Source organism: Poromitra crassiceps, assembly GCF_964638095.1.
Source record: "Poromitra crassiceps genome assembly, chromosome: 7".
NCBI lineage: Eukaryota > Metazoa > Chordata > Actinopteri > Beryciformes > Melamphaidae > Poromitra > Poromitra crassiceps.
The window spans coordinates 17,019,376-17,042,986 of record NC_139628.1 but is presented as its reverse complement, the minus strand read 5'-3'; the positions used below and the strand labels follow the sequence as shown (position 1 = coordinate 17,042,986).

Here is a 23,611-nt window from a genome sequence, read left to right as displayed (position 1 = left end):
GCTGTATATTCTACAGTCTTTGCACCTTTGAATGTGCTCACCGCACTCCCAGATTGCACTATGCACTTGTAACTTTTAAACCTATGTAGGCTATTGTAGATGTTTTATATTGTGGATATTGCGTGTGTGTGTGTGTGTGTGTGTGTGTGTGTGTGTGTGTGTGTGTGTGTGTGTGTGTGTGTGTACAGTGTACAGTGTACACGGTATGTAGGCTACTGCAACAGACAGATGACCACCCGAGTTTCCCCTTGTGGGATAATAAAGTTGACCTTGTACCTTGTACCTTGTGACATCACAGTTGGGCAAATGCAAATGGTCCATTCACACCAGCCACACGCGTGCCTTGCTCAAGCCTCGCTCAAGCAAGTAACTTAGTTAGAGTAACTTAGGCCATGTTCAGACTAGGAGGCCAAATCTGATTTGTGAACTTTAGTGACCTCTTAATGATTCTATCCAGATTGGTTTTATGAGTCTGGACGCTCCAAGTCTGATTTGTGTCACTTGTCCCAAACCACATATGGAGGTCTGGACACACACACAGATCCGACTTGGAACACTTGCCCAAATCAGATTTGTGGCAGTGCGGACACACTCCCAAATCAGATTTGTGGCAGTGCGGACACACTCCCAAATCAGATTTGGGAAACCAATCAAGATAATGATGATTAATGACTTCATCAGCAAATCGGATTTGCCGGTAATGTGAACATGGCCTTAGTTACTCTAATTGATCAGAGGTGATTGTGAGGTCCAACGTAAACTGACCACATTTGGTCAAAACGTCCTGTCTATAAAAGGCAGCATAACGTGGAACAGTCTCCCAGTTTCTTTAAGGGAAAGCCTCACCCTGGCCCCTTTTAGAAATAAACTGAAACAATGGTTGAAAGCCAACCAGACATGTGAACATTTGTAGTATATTTTTGGTGTCTTTGTATTTTTGAGTGTACTCTGTTATCTCTGTTTTCTTTTTGAGTGTATTCTATTACCTATGTAGTCCTTACTGTTTACATTCTTCTGTTTTTATCTTTGGGGACTGCGGATGGAAACTAGCCTTGTGCTAAATCCAGCACTTTTTACACTTTTACCATGTTTCAGGTGACTGTATCTGTTTCATGTTTTATGTGTTCATTAATTGTGTATTGCCCCGTCCAAATAAACAAATAAAGTAAAGTAAAGTAAAGTAAATTTTATTTCTTTCCCCAGTAATTTAAGGATTATAATTTCCAAAAAGTAATTACATTTACTAATCCAAGTAACTTCAAGTTACTGCATTTCTTTCTCCATTTCTTCCTCCACACGGCTAAAACAAAATGTGGAGACTTCTACGTTGTCAGAACCTGATGAGGTTTTTGTCCTATAGGTAGGCAAATAAATAGAAAGTTTGGCTGATTGTTGACTCCTGTAGGTTAATTATTGTTCCAATAAAGTGGATTCAGTTCTAAAAGGAACTGGCTAAACAGGTTAGTGTACTTCACTTTATGGAAGAAGGGTAGGTAAAATAATATATTAAATTAATGGGTAATATAACTAATTACTTTTAATACCAAGTAATGAGTAAAGTAATTTTATTACTTTTCATCAGTAACTTTTAATCAGTAACTAATTACACATCCATAGTAACTTGCCCAACACTGCTAACTACAATACAAATCCAATCATGAGAGACTATAAGAAGTTTCAAAATAAACTTTAATGATAGCAAGATAACAAAACAAGAAAAGTTTGGCATATAGCTTCATCACATACAGTATGGCTTCAGGGAGTCATTAATACGTATAGAATAGAAATCCCCCCATGGGGATTCCCTTTGGAGCCATGATGTTGGTCAAGTCAAGTCAAGTCAATTTTATTTATAGAGCACATTTACAATGACAAGTAGCCAACCAAAGTGCTTTACAAGTAAAAACGCAAATATAAAAGCAGGTATAAAAACAATACACAGAATGGGGATTTTGCTTAATTGCTTGAAATAAGGTCTGTGGTTAACGAAGGTTTGTGGGAATGGTAATTTGTGTTCAGCAGGATAATCTTCAGAAATGTAGCCCACTTTTATTACTTTAGAAGCGAAATGCGTTTTTTTTTAAATCTGATTATCAGAAAACACTTAAAAAGGCATAAAAGTGGTCCTTGTTTGGAAAGATGATCCTGCTGAGCCCAAATGACCACTCCCATAAACTTGTATTAAAAACAGACCTTATTTCATTTAAGCGAAATCACTCTGCTAAAATCCCATAGCCTTTTTCCCTGATGCCCCAACATGGCAGCGATTTCTGGTTAAGACTACAAAAAAGATGTCATGTTGTACTCTATGACAGCAACTGCAGTGTGACAACATATCGGTGAGTAGCCAACCACATATATTAAGAAACGAGAACTTGAAATACTCTCAACCGCTTTGATGATTGGTTTAGCAGCAAAGCAAGTGAGGGAGATAATTGTACCGATTGGCTATTGATAGCGTGGGAGAGCGTGGATCAATGTCATTGGACAAGTATGAATGAAATGGGGCGTGTATAACTAAATGAATAGAGAGAGATGTGAATGAACAGGGTGTGGGCTTAAAGGTGCATTCAGCAATGTTTTTGTGTTAAAATAAGTGTTAAGTGGTTCTATATTGTGACAGCAATCACTGAAATAGAGTGTTTGGTCAGTGACTTGAAACCCCCAACCCCCCGCTGTCCTCTATCTCTCTCCTGTAGTCCTGCATGCAGGGTGGACTTATCTCAACCGTAACTCGTAGAGATACGGGATAAACGGGATTGGATCAAAATTGGCGCCGACCTCAAACTATCCAATCAGAGAATATTTGACATTTTCTGGGAAATGGAAGGTCAGATCGCGATGCCTATAGAGGACTATATGTATTTTTTCACCCCGAATCCAATACCGCCATCCGTGAGTCTCTACGAGTTAAGCCCCCTACACATGATCAGCGTGAAAACAGCTGTGCGCCCGGCTGCCCCGTTGTTTTCCTATGGGGAGAGTGTTGCTGCTCAACTAGGCGGCCTCAATAGTAAGTAGAGGTAAGTTGCGGAGATACGTCCGCCCTGCATGCAGGACTACAGGAGAGAGATAGAGGACAGCGGGGGGTTGGGGGTTTCAAGTCACTGACCAAACACTCTATTTCAGTGATTGCTGTCAGAGTATAGAGCCATTTAACACTTATTTTAACACACAAAAACATCGCTGAATGTACCTTTAAGAAGTCATCCTGATTGAAGTTATGTCTAAGATTTCACTACAATACAATACAATTCAAATACAATACAATACAATACAATACAATACAATACAATACAATACAATACAAATACAGTCATGGAGATCTTGAAATAAAGGCAAAAAAATGTAAAGCTGCATGGTTGTGATCACTTGAAAGCTCCTCAGGAGTCGTGAGATGTTTTTTTTTAACTTAAATCCTTTATTTAACCCTTCATGGTCATCTAAATGAGAACATCTGACTCCCAACCACGTGATTTGTCCTTTAGAAAGCAATGAAAACAGCAGACCTCACCTGCAACACAAAGAGTTCAAAGTGCGACTCCATGTGGATATAGTGAGTCATGATAATGCTGACTTAATGTCATGTCATGGTGATTAAGCTATAGTGAGTCATGATAATGCTGACTTAATGTCATGTCATGGTGATTAAGCTATAGTGAGTCATGATAATGCTGACTTAATGTCATGTCATGGTATATTAAGCTATAGTGAGTCATGATAATGCTGACTTAATGTCATGTCATGGTGATTAAGCTATAGTGAGTCATGATAATGCTGACTTAATGTCATGTCATGGTGATTAAGCTATAGTGAGTCATGATAATGCTGACCTAATGTCATGTCATGGTGATTAAGCTATAGTGAGTCATGATAATGCTGACCTAATGTCATGTCATGGTGACTAAGCACATCTGAAAACAGACATTGCTGTATGATTCATTGTGTGTTATGACTCCGCACATGACAAGCTGTCCCGTGCGTCTTGTTTCCAGACCTATCAGCTTGTTTCATCACATCTTTAGTCAAATTCTCTCACATTTGAAACATTATTTTTCAACCTCCAGTGCACCGGCTGTTTGGCTTCAGTAAAAGTCACTTGATTCATGCCAATATATGAATTCTTTCAAATCACAAAGCAATGAAGAAAATCCTGAAACAAGAAAGTTTCTCGAGAACAATTTCAGTTTTTTCCAAGTAAATATAAAACTACACAAATACAAAACAAGTTACAGTACATTCTCCTGGGGTGGGGGTTGAATTTGTTGAAACTGGTAAAAGATTATCTGGCGATATTACATCAAATAAAGTATGTCATAAAACATGATTGTCAATTTGTTCCCATTAAGTTAATACATGTATATGAGAATACAGTCTGATCGGTCCAGATGTTTAGTTTATTTGTGCAAATAATTTTAAAAAGCGAGAACAAAAAAAAATCCATCTGGAAAAATAAACCATCAAATTAAACCAGTATATTTTCTATAAAAGGAGAATGTGATGTTTCTTATGAATCACGTTTAATCGAAGCAATTATAATGTATCATGTAAAGTCAGCACAAATGAAAATGTAATACATGAGAGGGTAACTGTAATCGGATTACACAATTTGAGAAAAGTACAACAGGCTGAACCAACCCGTTCTCATTCCCAACGCATCTGGTTCTGTTTTTGTGTGTTTCAGGTATAGTTGCTTAGTTGTAAGGTTGCGTAGACTGAAGGGAGTTTTACTCTTGAAGGAATGGTGGTATCTGGGAGGATACACACACACACACACACACACACACACACACACACACACACACACACACACACACACACACACACACACACATATGCACACACAATTAGATAACGACATACCGTACTATAAATAGTAATCACGAGACTGATAAATAGGTCAAGTTTAATAATAGTGTGGTGACTCCACGGTGACTCAGGGTTTCTGGAGGGTTCCCCGGGTGGGTGTGGCCGTGTTTTGTTTACTGTAACCATGACGACGCTTGTCATGTGACCAGGCTCGACCAATAAGGACTGTAGGAAACTTATGAGAACGCTGGGCTTCCTGGTTTCCAAACAAACAGTGGATCATGGCCTGAGCTGTGTTGCGTAAGAGACTTGTGCTGCCTGAGGATATTTCCACTGACTCACTGGGTCAGATGTTCAAAACTCTGCTAGACTGCTCCACACATCTCCATGCAACAACATTGCAATCAAATCATGCACAGTTTTCTTCAGGTTTATAAAACCTTGTTAGTTCAGTCATAGTAAAACTGTTAAGATGGTTTGCACTTAAATACCATTTAGGCTATGGTTAAGATTAAAGTTAGTTTAGGATTAGGGTTTGGTGTTAACATTAGAAGGGGGGCGTCTGGGTAGTGTCGAGGTAAAAGCAGACCCAGGTTCAATTCCACCAAGTACTTCCAGCTTGGTCAGACGTTCCTACACAATTGGCCGTGTCTGCGGGTGGGAAGCCGGTGGGGTATGAGTCCTGGTCGCTGCACTAGTGCCTCCTCTGGCCTGTTCGGGGGTAGGGGAACCTTGGGGGAATAGCGTGATCCTCCCATGCGCTACGTTCTGCCGGTGAAAATCCTCGCTGTCAGGTGAAAAGCAGCGGCTGGCAAGTGCACATGTCACAGGTGTGATGGTCAGGTATCCCCTGGTTAGTTATGCCATGTGACTTGTGACTGAGCACCGGGTTAAACAGGAAGTGGGAGTGGCTTAGAGATAGTTTATATGACGTGGCATTTCAGGTGCGCACCCCCTCTCTCTTAGCTGGTGATTGAAGAAAGCCACGGATTCTCTGTCGCCACATTAGTCGTTTTCCCTCTGTTTTCACGTATGGGTGTGACTGTGTGTTTGAGATACTTTTTTAACACATTCACTGCCAGCCTTTTTTTTTTACTGTAGGTAGCTTTTGCCAGAGGGTTTTTTTGAGGATTCTGGCTCATTTTACAAGAGCCAAGGATAATTTTCTGCTTGGACTTTGTGAACAGAAAGTTCACAAAAGTACTAATAGAATGTGTGCTTTCTCTGTCTAAAAGAGTTAGTTTGTAGAGTTAGTAGTTATGTAGATATTAGCCGTTGAGTACAGCATGGTTTCAGCGTCTGAGACAAAAAGCTGAGATAATCGCAGTTTTGTGAAATTCAATCAAATAGTCACTTTAACCATTTATTTTTGGCATCAGTGAGACATCAGACATAAACAATATAGTTCTGAACAGTAATTTCCTCCATAGCAGCACCGGCACCCCCTCTCCTTACAACTCCTCCCTCCGTGGGCGTGTCTGGTGGATTTCAGCAGCGTTTGTCAGTCACAAGCCAGTCTCTCCTGCCTGTCTGAGCAGTGAGCAGCAGCCTCCCTCTCTGGCGGCCCCTCGTCGGCGAGCGTGGATGTGGCTTAATCCGTTCTTGGATTTTCGGTTGAGAGCTTTGACGAAGCCTTGTGTGACTCTAGGCTTTATGCTGCGCGCTTCAAAGTGTGCTTTCCACCCAGTCCACCTTTGGAACCCCCCACCGCCGTGCGCCCGTGTGAAAGGTTTTCGCCTACAGTATGAGAATGAGGCTCGTTCGCTTCTGGGTCCTCGGTTGAGCTCAGCTGGAATGCGTGCGTTTCTGGCCAAACAACACTCAATAGTCTGAGCACCGTCGCCACTCAGTGGGTCGGCGGAATGGATTGCACACGCCCGGCGGCTCTAACAGTATAATAGAAGATGCAAAAGGGCCAGATCAACGATCCACCGTCAAAAAAAAAAAATCGATTCTGAAAACGTGTTAACACGTTGTTGGCAGTCAACAGCTGGATTCTGAAAACGTGTTTACACGTTGTTGGCAGTGAATGTGTTAATAGCGTCCCTATTCTACTGACGGGAAGCTGCTTGAAGCTCGCTTCCACACCTAGGCTTGGGCTGTCCCGTGAAACCATCAGAGCTCTACAGCCTGCTATCCGAGGCGTACTCCTGGGTTTCAGGTAAGCCAACTCCGTTATTGACTTCCTGTGGGATAACCTGTTGCTCAGTCAATTCTATCGTTGTTGTTGTAGCGGGTCTGGTTCAGTTAGACACAAGCTTGATTCTATTTTGAGAACCGACCCTGTCACAACATGCATCGGAGATGGCATGCACTATATAGTCTACGGCTCTCCCCAGATTGGCAGAGCGGGTGGAGCAACGATCAGGACAGCAGGGGGATTTGGCCAATTATAATTTGGGAGAAAAAAAGCTTAAAAGACTTGATAGAAATAGTAGGATTTTCTGTGTGTGTGTGTGTGTTTGTGTGTGTGTGTGTGTGTGTGTGTGCGCGCGCGCGTGCGTGCGTGCGTGTGTGTGTGTGTGTGTGTGCGCGTGTGTGTGTGTGCGCGCGTGTGTGTGTCTTCCTGTACCTCTCTCACTGCTCGGCTGTGCCTCCGGTGTGATGATGACATCAGTGTTGGACACATCAGCAGCAGCTCCGCCTGCAGCACAACACGGCCCTGTTAGACACCAGCTGTGGAGTTTCTATCTGAATCCAATCAGAACGGAAACAGTACATTTCGATCGGAAACACTGCCGACACTCGCTTGAGGCAGAAAGTGCACCAAAGCAAGTGCGAGTTCTGACGGAATTGGTATTTGGTAAAAAATTTGCTAGCTAACATTAGCAATTGATTTAAAAAAAAAGTAGGCTAAGTCAACGTTAGTGATGATACCGCCTTACTAGAAGTTCGAAAAATCAACGTTCACTTATGTCACTCAAGGTTCCTCATGCTGGGAGGGAATACGTACAAGCTAAAAAAAGTCCCTCGAAACGGCATTCTAAGAAATATGATCATTCCTGATTCACGGATACAATAATACAAATGGCGGAGTTCCTCCAACTGTTCTTAGAACTATGAAAAAGTTCCTCCGGTTGGAAAACTCGAACAAGAATAACTCTTCCATAATGCCAGAAACCAGAGAGACGAGACGCTAACCTGCAATCTCACTGAGATGCATTGCTGTAACTGTGTTGATCTGTTTGTTTTAGGAGCATTCCTTACATAAAGAGATGCATTGCTGTAACTGTGTTGATCTGTTTGTTTTAGGAGCATTTCTTACATAAAGAGATGCATTGCTGTAACTGTGTTGATCTGTTTGTTTTAGGAGCATTCCTTACATAAAGAGATGCATTGCTGTAACTGTGTTGATCTGTTTGTTTTAGGAGCATTCCTTACATAAAGAGATGCATTGCTGTAACTGTGTTGATCTGTTTGTTTTAGGAGCATTCCTTACATAAAGAGATGCATTGCTGTAACTGTGTTGATCTGTTTGTTTTAGGAGCATTCCTTACATAAAGAGATGCATTGCTGTAACTGTGTTGATCTGTTTGTTTTAGGAGCATTCCTTACATAAAGAGATGCATTGCTGTAACTGTGTTGATCTGTTTGTTTTAGGAGCATTTCTTACATAAAGAGATGCATTGCTGTAACTGTGTTGATATGTTTGTTTTAGGAGCATTCCTTACATAAAGAGATGCATTGCTGTAACTGTGTTGATCTGTTTGTTTTAGGAGCATTCCTTACATAAAGAGATGCATTGCTGTAACTGTGTTGATCTGTTTGTTTTAGGAGCATTCCTTACATAAAGAGATGCATTGCTGTAACTGTGTTGATCTGTTTGTTTTAGGAGCATTTCTTACATAAACAGATGCATTGCTGTAACTGTGTTGATCTGTTTGTTTTAGGAGCATTTCTTACATAAAGAGATGCATTGCTGTAACTGTGTTGATCTGTTTGTTTTAGGAGCATTCCTTACATAAAGAGATGCATTGCTGTAACTGTGTTGATCTGTTTGTTTTAGGAGCATTTCTTACATAAAGAGATGCATTGCTGTAACTGTGTTGATCTGTTTGTTTTAGGAGCATTCCTTACATAAAGAGATGCATTGCTGTAACTGTCTTGATCTGTTTGTTTTAGGAGCATTCCTTACATAAAGAGATGCATTGCTGTAACTGTGTTGATCTGTTTGTTTTAGGAGCATTTCTTACATAAATAGATGCATTGCTGTAACTGTCTTGATCTGTTTGTTTTAGGAGCATTTCTTACATAAACAGATGCATTGCTGTAACTGTGTTGATCTGTTTGTTTTAGGAGCATTTCTTACATAAAGAGATGCATTGCTGTAACTGTGTTGATCTGTTTGTTTTAGGAGCATTTCTTACATAAAGAGATGCATTGCTGTAACTGTCTTGATCTGTTTGTTTTAGGAACACTTCTTACATAAAGAGATGCATTGCTGTAACTCTGTTGATCTGTTTGTTTTAGGAGCATTTCTTACATAAAGAGATGCATTGCTGTAACTGTGTTGATATGTTTGTTTTAGGAGCATTCCTTACATAAAGAGATCCATTGCTGTAACTCTGTATGATCTGTTTGTTTTAGGAGCATTTCTTACATAAAGAGATGCATTGCTGTAACTGTGTTGATATGTTTGTTTTAGGAGCATTTCTTACATAAAGAGATGCATTGCTGTAACTCTGTTGATCTGTTTGTTTTAGGAGCATTTCTTACATAAAGAGATGCATTGCTGTAACTGTGTTGATCTGTTAGGAACATTTCTTACATAAACAGATGCACACCCAGTTCTCTTTATTTTGGGTTGTGATTATCCGGTGGAGACGGATGGAAACTCTCTGTCATCAACCAAGCGTGGAAAGTTCAATGCGGCCATAATTTCATAAAAAAAAAACTATAATTAAATCCACTAGACCTAAAATTGAAAAGGTGAGGAGGTTTCAGGACAAGCTTCGTCGGTGTGTGGTGGGGAATTCACCAGCATTTAATCGGCGTGTGTGGTTTACATCAGCACATCATGTCAGCACAGTCACATGACCCGGAGGTGTGAAATCATGCAAACTGTCAGGGTGAGTAGTGAAACTGGCACGCTGTGGATCAACCACAGGGGTTAAATGCTGCATGTTCCCACCACTCAGTACAACTGATGAAGCGGAAACATTTTCATCTCTTCAATTTTAAGTCCAGTTATTTTTTTTAAAATGTTTTACACCTTTTTAGTAATAAACAAATATAAACAACATCTTTCAAGGCTTCTTGAGATATTCACGACCCATCTGAACTTCCCATCCTCCGAGAACAGAGCATATACCTCCACTGAACACAATCCAAAACCAAGAGAGAAGTGGGTGTGCAACTACTAGCCTACTACTACTACTACTACTACTAGTAGCTATACTACTACTACTACTACTACTACTAATGTCATGAATGTTACTAAAAAATAACAAGGAACCGAGTCACACAATTGATGTCCAGTGAAGCAGTTCGTGTTTTGATGACATCACATACCTGGATGGCTGAAATGTATCTCCCCAGACATATATTTAGTACGCTAAATTTTTAGTACACTAATCCCGTTCTTAGGGCAACAAGTCCCTGACAATGTTACGAAGCTATAGGTTTTGTTTTCAGCTATTAGGCCTACTGCATTTGTCAGTCAACAGGATTCCTCAATCGTTTATGAACAAATGTCAATTAAATTTGGTGGACAGATCAACTTTGAGCAAAGGAACCACTGATTAGACGTTGGTGATCTGGGATTAACGGAATTAGATGATTATTGTATTTTAGCCACAACTGTAAAACTGTAAAATGAACGAGATGGAGACTCAGTCCAAAATGTCAAGGGTTTGTTTGCAGGGTCAAGACAAGTAACTAAAATCTAAAACAATCAAACAATGGTTTATGCCTTCTTCTGTAGTTGCTGCCACCTGCTTAAGTATCCATGTTATGCATACACGTGCAATCAGATAAGATCAAGCTCATTTGTCTTTGATGTCTGATGACCACCCAGACATCAGAGTCTGATGCAGATTTGCGGATGAGATTTGGTTCAGAGAATGTGTCTGACTAACTGCAAAGAGTAGAGTGTTTTTATTTTTAACTTGACAGTTGGCTATGCTATTTAGAGGTGACTTGACTCAGAGTCATAATGCTCTTTCTCATACGCTGACACACCCACGGGAGTTTGGCCTAGTCACTAGGCCAGTGATACTCAACTGGCGGCCCGCGGGCCACCTGCGGCCCGCGGGCGCCCCCTGTGTGGCCCGCGATGGAATTGCAAAAAAAAAAAAAAAAAAAAATACAGTGCACCTGAACGCAACATGCAAGATACCCGCTGAATAAGTGTCCAAACCTTCATGTCATTCTAGCCAATACTCCACTTCTGTTATAGTATTGCAGTCTGGAATATGGAATATCTTTCAATAATCTATGATTTAGCTGCTAAATTGTCAAATACCGCCGTCTGCTCGCTACCCAGGCACTTATGTATGTACTTAACCTAACGACTATCCGGTGTGCACAACATTGTCAGACTAAACTCCAGCTGACACCCCAAAAACCTACAATCCACTACAGAAAAATGTATATTGATTGTTTATTAACTGGCCCCTGGCCTTCTATCATTTCACAAAAGTGGAATGCAAGTTGAGTATCCCTGCACTAGGCCCTACCGCTACGGGCTGTGGTGAAGGAGCTGTCCAAAGTGCTGAACCGGCCAGAGCGCGCCTGACCAGAGCGGAGGCCAAGCTGCCGCTGTCCATGGTGCTAGGCAGCCTTCCCGCACCACTGGCAGCGGCGGGAGGAGGCAGCCTACAGTACAATAACAGTGACATAATCCTCCTTGCTAATGCCACTATGATTTTCTGCACCTGGTTGGCATGCTATATAATCATCACGTCTGGTGCTGGGAAAGTACCATTGGACTGCTGTTCCTCACTCTTTGTGAAACTTAATAGTTTATCCGTCTGCCTGCCAACACAGTTTAGGCTAGTTGTTGTTCATGTTTTCGCAATATTCCTTGTTTATTTTTTATGCCTGAAATTCAAAGTAAAAGACTTAAAACTGCTCCTTGTGTCTGGCATCTCTGCGCCTGGGTCCAAAGTCACAGCTTTACAGCTACATAGCCACTTCATCTCCTCTAGGCTTACCTGCCTTGCTCATGGGCAGCTTGGCAGAAGTTATATAGCCTAGAAATCCAGTCAGTAAAAGTGTTAGAATTTTGTAAAGTAAAGTCTTCAGTTGTGTGTTACTTGTTATGTTATTAAAAAATACCACGATCTGCTTAAATTTAGCATCTGTAGTTTTGCAGTTTTTTTTTTTGGTGGATCTCTCCTTTTCTCCAACTTCACTTCACAATGTACTCACAATGTTGCCCACCTTGGCTACTACCGGTATGTGAATTTTATTTTGTTTTTGATGACATTGTCGGTTATGTTGTTCGACTGTTGTATTGTATTCACACATTCATGTTGCATTTATATTGGTGCCGTGTTGATCTCGTCACTGATGTTCTGATGAGAATGTATGTGTTTTGTTTTGACAGAAATCATATTGTGAAAGCAGTGCGTTTACATGGTAACACTCTGACCTGCCTCCTCCAGAGGAACAGCAGCAGAAAGGTCATCACGAGACAGATGGTCCCCACAGGAAGTACAATGTGCGTCATGTTGTGTGTGGCTTACAACAGGAAGTCACGTGAGCGTCATTGCAAAGTCACATGACTGGAGGTGTGAAATCGTGCAAGCTGTCAGAGTTGCACGATATGGATCAACCTTAAGTAGCCTCAAGTGCAATCAGATAAGATTATTGTTTTTGTTTGATGTCTGATGACCCAGACATCAGAGTCTGATCCAGATTTTTGGGTGAGATTTGGTTCAGACAAGGCATCGGACTACTGTAAAGAGTAGTGTTTTTATTTCAACCTTTATTTAGAAGGTGGACTTGACTCGGAGTCATTATGCTCTCTCTTGTTACCAATACCACATACTTCATCTCCTCTCAAATATTTTGGGCTTACTGCCTTGCTCAGGGGCAGCTTGACAGAATTGATATCTATAGGCTATATAGATCCAGTCTGTAAAAGTGTTAGAATTTTGTCAACCAAGGATTTCAGTGACTGTTACCTGTTGTGTTTTTAAAACGTGCCATAATGTTCTTAATTTAAGATCCATAATCATTTTGTGATTCCTCTCATGGACTCCCGGTGATTTTCTGTACAGCGTCTCTTGTAAACAGATTTTTTTGTACATTTTAGTAGACTGGTAGCATCATGTTGTAATGTGTTTTTTGTTTGTTTGTTTGTTTGTTTGTTTGCTTGTTTGTTTGCCTTTTGTCTCTTTTTCTTTCTTTTCTTTCCATTTGAATTTGTTTGTTTACTTCTCTTGTCTTGTTTTTTGTTTGTTTTTAATCATTTAAAACCAAACCTGTACAATTGACTGGATATGGGACTGCACAGGTTTCTTTTCAGATCAAGCATTCACACTGTCAATGTCGCCGTTACACCATATTTGTACATGCAGCTTATTTGAAGACTATTTTTCATGGGTTCTGTCCCGTCTGTTCGCCGCTATTGTTTAGTTTTGTTCTTTGCTTGGGTGTGTATGCCCAATTGTTAACGGCACTGAACCTATGTCTGAAAATGAAACAATAAAAAAAAACTATATACCATAATCATTTTGTGTTTTCAGAAGAGTTTCAAATGGTGGATATCTCCTTTTGAAACAAAACTCTTTCGATTTCAGCTCCAACTTCAATTTCACTCGCTTCATTGTTGTGTTTGTTTGACAGAAATAATATTGTGGCAGCAGTGCATTTACAGAACGCTCTGACCTGTGTGCCTCCTCCAGAAGAACAGCAGCAGACAGGCCTTCAGGAGGAAGACGCCCACCACAGCAAGCACTATGTGCACAATGCTGGAGGGGTGAGACGGCCCAGGAGGCAACTCTTCAAAACAAGAAGAAAAACCACAGATTGGCCTCAATACAAAAAATACAGCAGCTCTGCATCTCAGCTAATCTGACAGGTCGACCACCATGGCCTCAATTTAAGTGCAGAGGAAAACCGGAGGTGGAAAGTATTCAAGTACAACTACTCAAGCACTTGTTTAAGGATTTGTACTTTTGATGTATTTTTATAATGCTATACTTTTACTCTTAGGCTACTTGAGTAGTTTTAATCATAGATATTCTACTTGCGTATTTTTCAATGTACACTGAGTAAAAGTAAATTCAGATTTTTGTTTTGCACACCGCACTATGGAAACAGCACTATTGAGACTGCTTGCAACATGCGCAGAATCACTTCTGCATTTAGGGCACCCAAACTGGTTGCTCGTTAGTGTAGGGCCAATTAAATTTACTTATGCTGAAGACGCCAATTGAATTAGACACGTGTAGACGAGTGAGTTTAATTTGACACTGCTGATAGCTATAGCTAAATGGATGTATCTGATAGGGATATTGCTGCTGTTAGCAGCTAGAGTTCGTCTGGCAAAGGGAAGGATCTACAAACTGAGCTTGTCTGGCTTCATTTGAACGAGCTGTTCAGTATGAGAGACAGGACAGACAAAGACAGGGACAGCTTAGCTGACACTGCTAACATGTCCTGAATGTGTGACATATACTGTATAGCGCAGATTATTAAAACATAAAACATTTTTAAAATAATAGAAATGTACTTTTACTTGAGTACTTTGAAATACTCGTACTTGAGTAATTTCCTGGACTAGTACTTGTACTTGAGTTAATTTTCACTAAAGTAACAATACTTGTAGGCCTACTTGAGTATGATTTGTCAATACGCTTTCCACCTCTGAAGTCTTTTTAATTTCCCATGTTGGTGCCAAAAAGATGACTAACTTCAATAAAAAAAGGAAGTTGGACATTGGAAAAGCCTGGATGGACCATGGGAAGAATCATGTTAGCAGCTATTTATCAAACCAAGCACTTCAAATAAAAGATAGTTTTGAGCTTTATCTCACCTCTCACAGCCAGCCAGCTCTCTGGTGATTCTCCAGCACCAGAGATGTTACACTTGTAGAGGCCCTCATCAGATTTAGAAACACTGTCGATGGTCATCTCTGATGTAGAGCTGGTCCTGATGAGGAGGCCATCTTTATAGAAAGCAGCTGTGAGGTTGGAGGGAGTTATCTGGGTTCGACAGCTCAGAGTCACAGCATCTCCCTCCATCACAGGAAGGACAGGACTCGCTAGGATCACATCACGATCTGGACCACAGTCACAAAACTTTCCTCACAATCATATATGATTCAGACAGAAGGACAGACAGACAGACAGACAGACAGACAGACAGACAGACAGACAGACAGACAGACAGACAGACAGACAGACAGTCTAGAACAGGGGTACCAGAACTTTTTTTAGGATGAGAGCTACTTAGGAAAGATAAAACTAGACACGAGCTACTTCTTTTCCCCATTGTCCCTCCCCAAAGAATCAGAATCCGAATCAGTACATATTCAGTACATATTTAGCACATTTTAACAGTATTATATTATTTATTTAATTTATTTAATAATGTTATAATATTAATTAGATACTGAGTTAGCTACATGAGTGGGATTTAGTTTATGCATTAAAAATATAATACATTTTGGATTTCTTAGGCGATCACGATCTACCTACTGGGGACCCCTGGACTAGAAAATGGTTTGAAACAATACCTGCCTCTAAAGTCCCAGTCATGCATTTAAATTGATGAGCATCACATTCAGGAACAACACAGGAGGAAACATCTTAGCTTTAGCTTTGTGCATCTCTGATTTAGTTATTCTCCTCTTCATCAATAGCTAACGTTGCAGTTAGATTAGGTACCGCCTTCTGTCAGTCACAACCATTAAAGCCAACAGACAAACCAACGATTTTACATGGGCAAGAGTTTGTAAGCAGGAATTTCCCTTTAATTGGAGAGAATTGGTCTTGCAGCCAAAAGGTCACAAGGTCAAATCTCAAGACATCTGTCTGGAGAATTGAATGAGTGATGAATGCGCTCTCCTTCCTCAGCAATCCCTACTGAGGTGCCCTTGAGCAAAGCATCCCCTTCTGGCTACAATATAACTGCTCAGTGGTTATACTGGGCAGATCCCAGGTTTATTTCTATGTATTGTTTATTAAAAGGATCCCCATTAGCTGCCAACAACAGCTAGTCTTCCTGGGGTCCAAGACAAAATTACATGACAGACAATAATTAAAATACAAAAACACAAAGTCAAAGAATAGAATACAGAATGAACAGTAAATCTAAGTTAAGACAAACATTGTCTTAGCCCATTGATACCTGATGCAGCATTTGCGCGTATATCCCTCATTTGTGTGTGTATCCCTTTAAGACCGGTTTTAAAGCGATACACACACAAATGCTGCATCAGGTATCAATGCATCAGGTGTGCATCAGGTGTGTGCGAGATTGCTACTGGTTACCCAATAAGAGGTTGAGAAATGTTAAACAACTATTAAATGTACCAGCCACAGTGATGTTGACGGCGTTGCTGCACTCTCCTGATCCAGACTCACACCAGTACACTCCAGTGTCTGATGGATATAGATCACCGATGATGATGTGGGATTTGTTTCTTTTCCCCCACTCTTCGTTTGATGTCGATGTGTTCCTCGAAACTCTCCAGTCAGAAGAGTTGCTCCGCCCCTCACAGCTTAGAGTGACAGAGTCATATTTAAAGAACTGCGATTGTTCAGGACTGACTCTGAGAGAGGCTGAGAGAGAGAGAGAGAGAGAGATATGATGAAGGTCGATCAGGGGTGGGCAACTAGCGGCCCGCGGGCCGCATTCGGCCCCCAACCTCACTCAGTGTGGCCCCTGGGTCAATTCCCCCCCCCCTTTTTTCCTATTTTTTTTTACAAGGCGCTAATGGTGTTAGCATTGTCCATCCACATACAGTTTAACGTTAGCATTTGAGCTAATGCTATTGTAACAAACTATATCCAGGATGCACATGTAACACTAATCTGATTAATCTGACATAATGTGTGTGATGTACCCCATTTGCTGTAGCGGGCTGTTTTAAAGCTAGAGCAATGTTTCTGTTATCATCTGAATGGAAGAATTACTCAATTTGAATATGAAAAATGTAGGCTAAATGTTGCTATAATAAACTTTGATTACCAGTCCTTTTCATCAAATTAGTAGCTATATTTGGGAGTGATGGTGTTACAGCAAGCTACTGGTGGAAGTGCATGGTCACAATCTGGCCCAGGTAGCGAGGATTTTGTGTGTGTGGCCCTCTCTATCATCAAAGTTGCCCATCGCTGAGGTAGATTAAAGACCTGTCTACATTTGTAACTCTGTCATATTAAACCATTTATTCTGTGAAACGTATACATTTATGCACAAAAACGACAACGAGTGGACAGCGATATGAGAATGTTTAATATGACACACACACACACACACACACGCACATGCACACACACACATGCACACGCACACGCACGCACGCACGCACTCATTTGAAATATTTATTTATGTCCACATAAATACAAGTATGCAAAGGACATAAACAGTAATAGTGCAGTCAAATGCTGGGAGTGAGTCAGTTACATGAGTGCCCAGACGGCAACCACAATAATGCATATACACAAGAAACACACAGGATGATAACATGGCAGGTTGATATATACAGTTATACTGTAATGCAAGATAGCGGTCAGTATCCACTTCATGGGTACAAAAAGCAGCGCCTCGTCCATATTGAGCGGCTGCCGATAATAGTAGATATTGAACAATATCTCGCTAACTGCTTGGCCCTTCTCTTTGAGAGACAAGCCATCTGAAGGCCTCTCACAACCAGCTTATGGACATGACCTAGGCTACCAAATATGAAAACTAGAAGTTTATACCTGTAGCCCAGCTGTGAAATGGTCTGTTCTAGCTGTTGGTATTTCATCATCTTGTTTAGAAAGGCCTCCTCTAGGCTGTGGTCAAAGGTACAGCCAACCTCTAGAACAAACACCTCTCTACGATTTTCATTAACAACAACATCATCATCAGGAACCACAGACACACAAACATGCACGCACGCACACGCACACACACACACACACACACACACACACACACACACACACACACACACACACACACACACACACACACACACACACACACACACACACACACACACACACACACACACACACACACACACATACTTTTATTTTGATCCAAAGTTGGGCAACGATGAAAGATCCAAATATTTTGGAAGGTTGCATAAGACCAGAGACTGGATATCATAATATGAGCTTCGCTTGACAGAAGAAGAAAAAACTATTATAATAGTTGCCTAATCTAACAAATTCAGGCATTGACATAATGCAAACATGTTCAGCACCACAGTGCATCGGCTACTCAAGATGTAAAGGCTGCCTATAGTGGCTGAGACAGCAATATTTAACTGTTGTTTTAGCATAAGTCTTTTGCACGGAGTACGCATGCACACACGCACACACACACGCACACACACACACACAAACTTACCGACAAGAATGCATAGAGCTGTCATCTCCATGCTGCTGATGGAATGACTGACTGAGTCTCCTGCAGGCGGCTTCACTTCAGTCTGACATCAGACCACAGCTTCCTGCAACAGCTAGGCTACACTTTCTGTTAGGCATTTAGGCCGATTACCCCACCTGCTCCCTTTAAGAGCCAATTCATGTCATCATTTGTTTGAGAGTTGGCCTGGACAAGTGCTGCCTTGGATTATTGTACTTACTATGCTAGTAAGTCGGCTAGTGATTCACCTTTGGTTACATCAACAGGTCATCGTTATCCTAAGTTCATGAACACATTGATTTACCTGTTTGTGCAGCATCTTATTGTTTGATCCCACTCGCAGTAAACTGCAGTACCACATGCAACCACATGCGGTGTACCTTAATTAAGACGATCTTGATTTCTTTCTGTTGTGTACAGACCACAATTGGACCACATCCTTTGATCCATCCTTGTCTCCATCCTTCCATCTTACCATCTTCCATCACCACTCAGTAAATGTTTTATTATTATTATTATTATTTATTCATTTATTTTTTCTTCTGATTTCTGACCCATTTTCTCCTCAATTGTACTTGGCCAATTCCCCCTGCTGCTGCACCGCTCGCTGCCCCACCCTCTGCCCATCTGGGGGGAGCCAGACACATACATGCTTCCTCTGATACATGTGCCGTTTCCAGCCACTTCTTTTCACCTGACAGCGGGGAGCTTCACCGGCAGGACGTATATAATATAACATGTGGGAGGATCACGCTATTCCCACCAGTTCCTTTCCACCCCAAACAAGCGCCCCGACCAACCAGAGGAGACGCTAGTGCAGCGACCAGGACACACTTACCCTCATTCCGGCTTCCCGCCCGCAGACACAGCCAACCGTGCCTGTATGGACGCCCGCCCAAGCTAGAGGCAACACAGGGATGCGGACCTGCGACTTTCATGTTGGTAGGCAGGGAATCTACCGCTACTCTACCCAGAAGCCCACCACTCGGTATATAGTGTGCTATGTTATGTCAAGAAAACATCTCCCGTAGGACTTTTGTGCTAATATGGTATAATGTGTAATATGGTTAAACGGCTCTTGTATTTGTATTTGAATCAGAGGCTCTATGGTCCAGTCATCATCATACTAACTAATCAGTCAATAACAGTTAACTGACACCACATCAACTTTAGAGGGTTTCCCACTCCCAATCCATTTGGTGATCCAGTGACAGGGCCCTCATTAATGTGTTGCTTGCACCTGTGTTACTTCCTGCCTTTTATACACGAAATGGGTGAATTGGGTGGGGACATTTAAAGCGGACTGGGAACTTGTTTTTCTTCATATCCATGGGTTCAGGTAAATGCATTTGTTTTGTGGTAAAACGTCACTTCACAAATCAAAAGGTCCCATTTGCAACAACATCAGAAAATAAAGCACCCAAGTTCCAGTAGCGACTTTCTGAAAGGTGGAGAGCTGAAGAGCTGGAGAGACTCAAACTGAACCAAACTGGTTTCAGGGACTACGCTTTTGCATTGTGGGTCTTGCAAAAGTATTTTTTGTAAACGTTGCTCTTGAGTATAGGGCAAGGTTGCGTACCACTGATGTATTAGATCTTTTTGTAAATGCAGCATAAAGATAATTGAGAAAAAGACTGACTCGGACTGAGTTTTAGCCATACGAACCCAGTGGGTGGACAATCTGCTTCCTGTTTATGGCACGCATAAGCATGTCATCTGAGATCTCTTTCCTTTTAAACCGAAAATGAAACATATCAAGACAAAACAAGCACCTGTGGGTTTTTATGAGCAGGCTCTGGGTTTGGCCCTAAAAAACCCTAAAAACCCACAGAATGCCCGTGGGCCTACTGTGGATTTGCCCAAGTGGCTCTTTTCGCATATGGGCTGGGCAGCCCCTGCCAAGCTTTGAGCCTGGTGTGGGCTGCCCATATGGACCAAAATGGTGGGACCCATCAAACACCATTTCATGGCTGATATGGGCCCACTGTGGACAGCCCGCAAAGTGTCCAATATTCTGGGGCACAGTGGTCTGCTTCTCTCTGATCTACCATACAGACACATTTTTTGCAGCCATGCTTTGTTCAAACCAAGGTTATGCATTTGTTCCCAAACTGTGGTCTGCGGGTCTCCGCCTGGTGGTCTACCTGAGCATTGCCTTTTTTTTTTTTTTTTTTTTTTTTTTTTTTTTTTTGTTTGTTTGTTTGTTTGTTTGTTTGTTTGTTTATTTATTTATTTATTTATTTATTTATTTATTTATTTATTTATTTATTTATTTATTTGCAGACAACTGTTTTTACATAATACAGAATAACCCTGAGGTGTAGGCTTGGTGCGATTTTCGGAAATATCGCGATTTTTGGGAAAATATGTATTTGGAAATTTGCTTTCAAAGGTTGCAGCAGGGTTTGCTTTAAAGCCAGAGTGAAGTTTCTGGTATGATATGAAACTAGAAGACCTAAGGCATCGATTGGCCAACCATGTCATGCTTGCTTGTTAGGAAGATGGCTAAATAACACTCCAAAGTTAGGGTAAATTTTGGTGAGGGAAAAAACTTTTTCAAAGGTGGCGTGCGTGCGTGCGTGCGTGCGTGTTGTGTGTGTGTGTGTGTGTGTGTGTGTGTGTGTGTGTGTGTTTATGCGTATGTGCGTGTGTGTCTGTTTTGAACCAGTAGCCTTATGTTGTTTAGCTTTTCTGATGCTATATAGGCTACTGCATGGTTACATCAGCAAATCTTATTTCATGGGGGGGGGGGGGGGGGGGATTGTTGATATCCGCAGTGGACGCGGTCCCTCCGAAATTTGGTTTGGTCCATAATGGTACTTGGTCTGAAAAATTTGAGAAGCCTACAAGTGTGTGAGGGAAAAAATGTGTTAGCTGAAATTGAAATAAAAACAAAAACTAATACTAAACGAAACTGAAACAATAGTGTGGAGTAACTAAATGAAATAACTACAGAAAATGTATTTTAGTCTTTGTCAATTTTGTGAAATAATGTCAACACAAGCATGAGGAGGCATTGGTTCATGTTGATACTGGGATGTGATTACTGTGAGTCAGTTGCCTTCACAAAGTGTTCTGTTTGTATTGTAATACAATACCTATTCTCAACTTCTTATATATTTCCCATGACAAATAGCCCCTGAAATGAATAAGACTCAAAATTAAATTGTGGTTACAGTAAGTCCTGTAAAGACAATGGCATGGGGATCCTGGGGAAATCCTGTCATGCATACCTGTAAATAATAGATGTTTGTCGTCTGTGTGGGATTTCCCCCACACGTGATACATCTTTCTTTTCCTCTATAAGGGAGAATGCAAAGTCTAGATGAGGATTCAATAAAGATGTGTGACCAGAATTTACCTTTAAAATAAATAAAATACAAATTCTCTAAATTAAAGGATAATCCCCTGGAAATGATCGACTAATGAATGAATTCCACAAAGTATTTCAAGACAACTTTGTTGAATGTATGTTATGTGTCTTTGAATAAGCTGCATGATTTGGTTGAAATTTGTGGTATTCCCATAAAATAGGTATGTCATATACTTGGGTATTAAAATATGTAAATATCAAGATGAAAGGGTGAACTTGAATTTCCCTTCTTTTATTGAGAATATGTAATAGCAAAATAAATGAAATGCCTTGTTGATCCATCGATAATGAGTTGCTCGTTTAAAGTGTATATAAGGAGGATTTTATTCCAAAAGTTCCATCTGTGCACAGAGTCTCTCCGAGTCAAAACATTTAAGTCAAGAGAGCCCCGAGCCCTCATCTGCACCTTCTCATATAGTGATAGGGTGCCCTCCCCACCCTGATCTCTGCTGTGAAATTCCATTAGCTCATAGACGTTTCATCTAGCCCAGTACATTTCCACAGCTCCTTGATCCTTCATATAAGAGACAATACAACCTTGGTCTGGTGACAAGACAAAATACATGTTATCTGGCTTCAGGAATGCTCTGCAGATGGAAAGCAGAGTCCACAAAATACATCTTAGAAGAGAGCCATAGATCATTATGGAACAGAGTCGATAATGATCAACAACCAATTAATAAGCAATCACTCAATAATTTTCCTCTCACAAAGATTAATAATAACTTTGGAGTAATAATAAATTTGGTACTTGGCTATTGAGAGATGTATCTTTAAATGCTGTGTATTTTTATCAAAAAGTGAAGGTTTATAACGGTTGATATATACTGCAATGGTCTTGGATGTCCCACAGGCAATAGTCAAATGATTGACACAAGACTCATATTGTCAAGGGGGTCTCAATGTGTTTTGTTTAGGGTACTTCAAATACTAAGGGCTCTATCGCCCCACTGGCCTTGAATTAGCGCTTAGCGCCAGGCGCAGCCTATTTTAGTGGGCGTGGACCGGCGCACTGCCTATTTTCGTGTTAAGCATTATAACCACGCCTTTTAAGCGTAGAATTATTCACAACGTGCTCATTGGAGAAGTGCAGTAAATAAATCACAAGCTTCCCTTTTAAGCTCCAATTCCGTGGACCGATCCAGTCCGGTCAGAAAAGCCCGACCAAAGTGGTCTGAGCTCCCCCCTCCCTTTCATCCCCCGTCTGTCTCGTCTTCATTATGCTTCTCAAACAAATCTCACTGCAGTTTAAATACTGCAAGCATTCAATATGCTACACTATAGCAAGATCAAAGTGAAAAGAATGTTCTAAACGCATCGGCTATAGAAAAATATAGCCTATCCCTGGATGTCATGATGAGATTAGATTGGTGAAAGTTTGGGCAGAATTATATCGTTTTCTCTCGCTACCTTTTCTTCTCCCCCACTGCACAGGTAGGATGACGCAACAGCCTCTGAATGACAGGGGCTCAAAACTATGGTATAACAACTTTATTTTATTTATTTATTTATTTCAGGGACAGTGCAACATTAATGAACATTTTCATGTAAATGTGCCGGATTATAGCCTTAGCTAATTTCCATCCGCAGTCCCTCGACAGGTGAGGTACAGAAAAGTTTAAAAGAAGAAATAAGAAAATTAGTGCATACGTAGGGCAATCATAGACATACAGCAATGTAAATGACACATACATACACATAGGGTAAACACAAACAACACAACACAAATGAAACAAAAACAGGGAACATTAGGGATAATAACCAAGGTGGACACAGGACTTTCAAGGACATACAAAAACAACACATAAAACAAAAAGGTTTAAATGTGATCGCAGGTTTGATTTGATCTGAGCCATGACTTTAACAGCCCCTTAAAGGTGTGAAAGCTGCTACTCT

The 23,611-nt window shown here is 41.0% G+C and overlaps 1 protein-coding gene across 1 annotated transcript; it reads right to left on the bottom strand.

Moving 5' to 3' along the window:
• Positions 1-1,768: 1,768 nt before the first annotated feature.
• On the bottom strand, positions 1,769-18,382 carry LOC310779948 (low affinity immunoglobulin gamma Fc region receptor II-b-like). The gene is made up of 6 exons (XM_083640471.1): positions 18,325-18,382; positions 16,296-16,544; positions 14,795-15,040; positions 13,645-13,758; positions 7,382-7,453; positions 1,769-4,751 (listed from the first exon to the last, which is right to left on the bottom strand). Exons 1-6 carry the CDS (start codon positions 18,353-18,355, stop codon positions 4,681-4,683), a joined length of 783 nt encoding a protein of 260 aa, XP_083496597.1. The 5' UTR covers positions 18,356-18,382; the 3' UTR covers positions 1,769-4,680.
• Between the last annotated feature and the right edge of the window lie 5,229 nt (positions 18,383-23,611).

Bases quoted from the DNA above. Each gene is read 5' to 3' on its own strand.
- LOC310779948 (XM_083640471.1), bottom strand. From the start codon at position 18,355: ATGGAGATGACAGCTCTATGCATTCTTGTCG. The intron at 7,454-13,644 runs GTCAGAGCGTTC...GTTGTGCTGCAG, and splicing joins CTTCTGGAGGAGGCACACAG to GCGGAGCTGCTGCTGATGTG. The intron at 4,752-7,381 runs GTACAGGAAGAC...GTATCCTCCCAG, and splicing joins ACAGCCGAGCAGTGAGAGAG to ATACCACCATTCCTTCAAGA.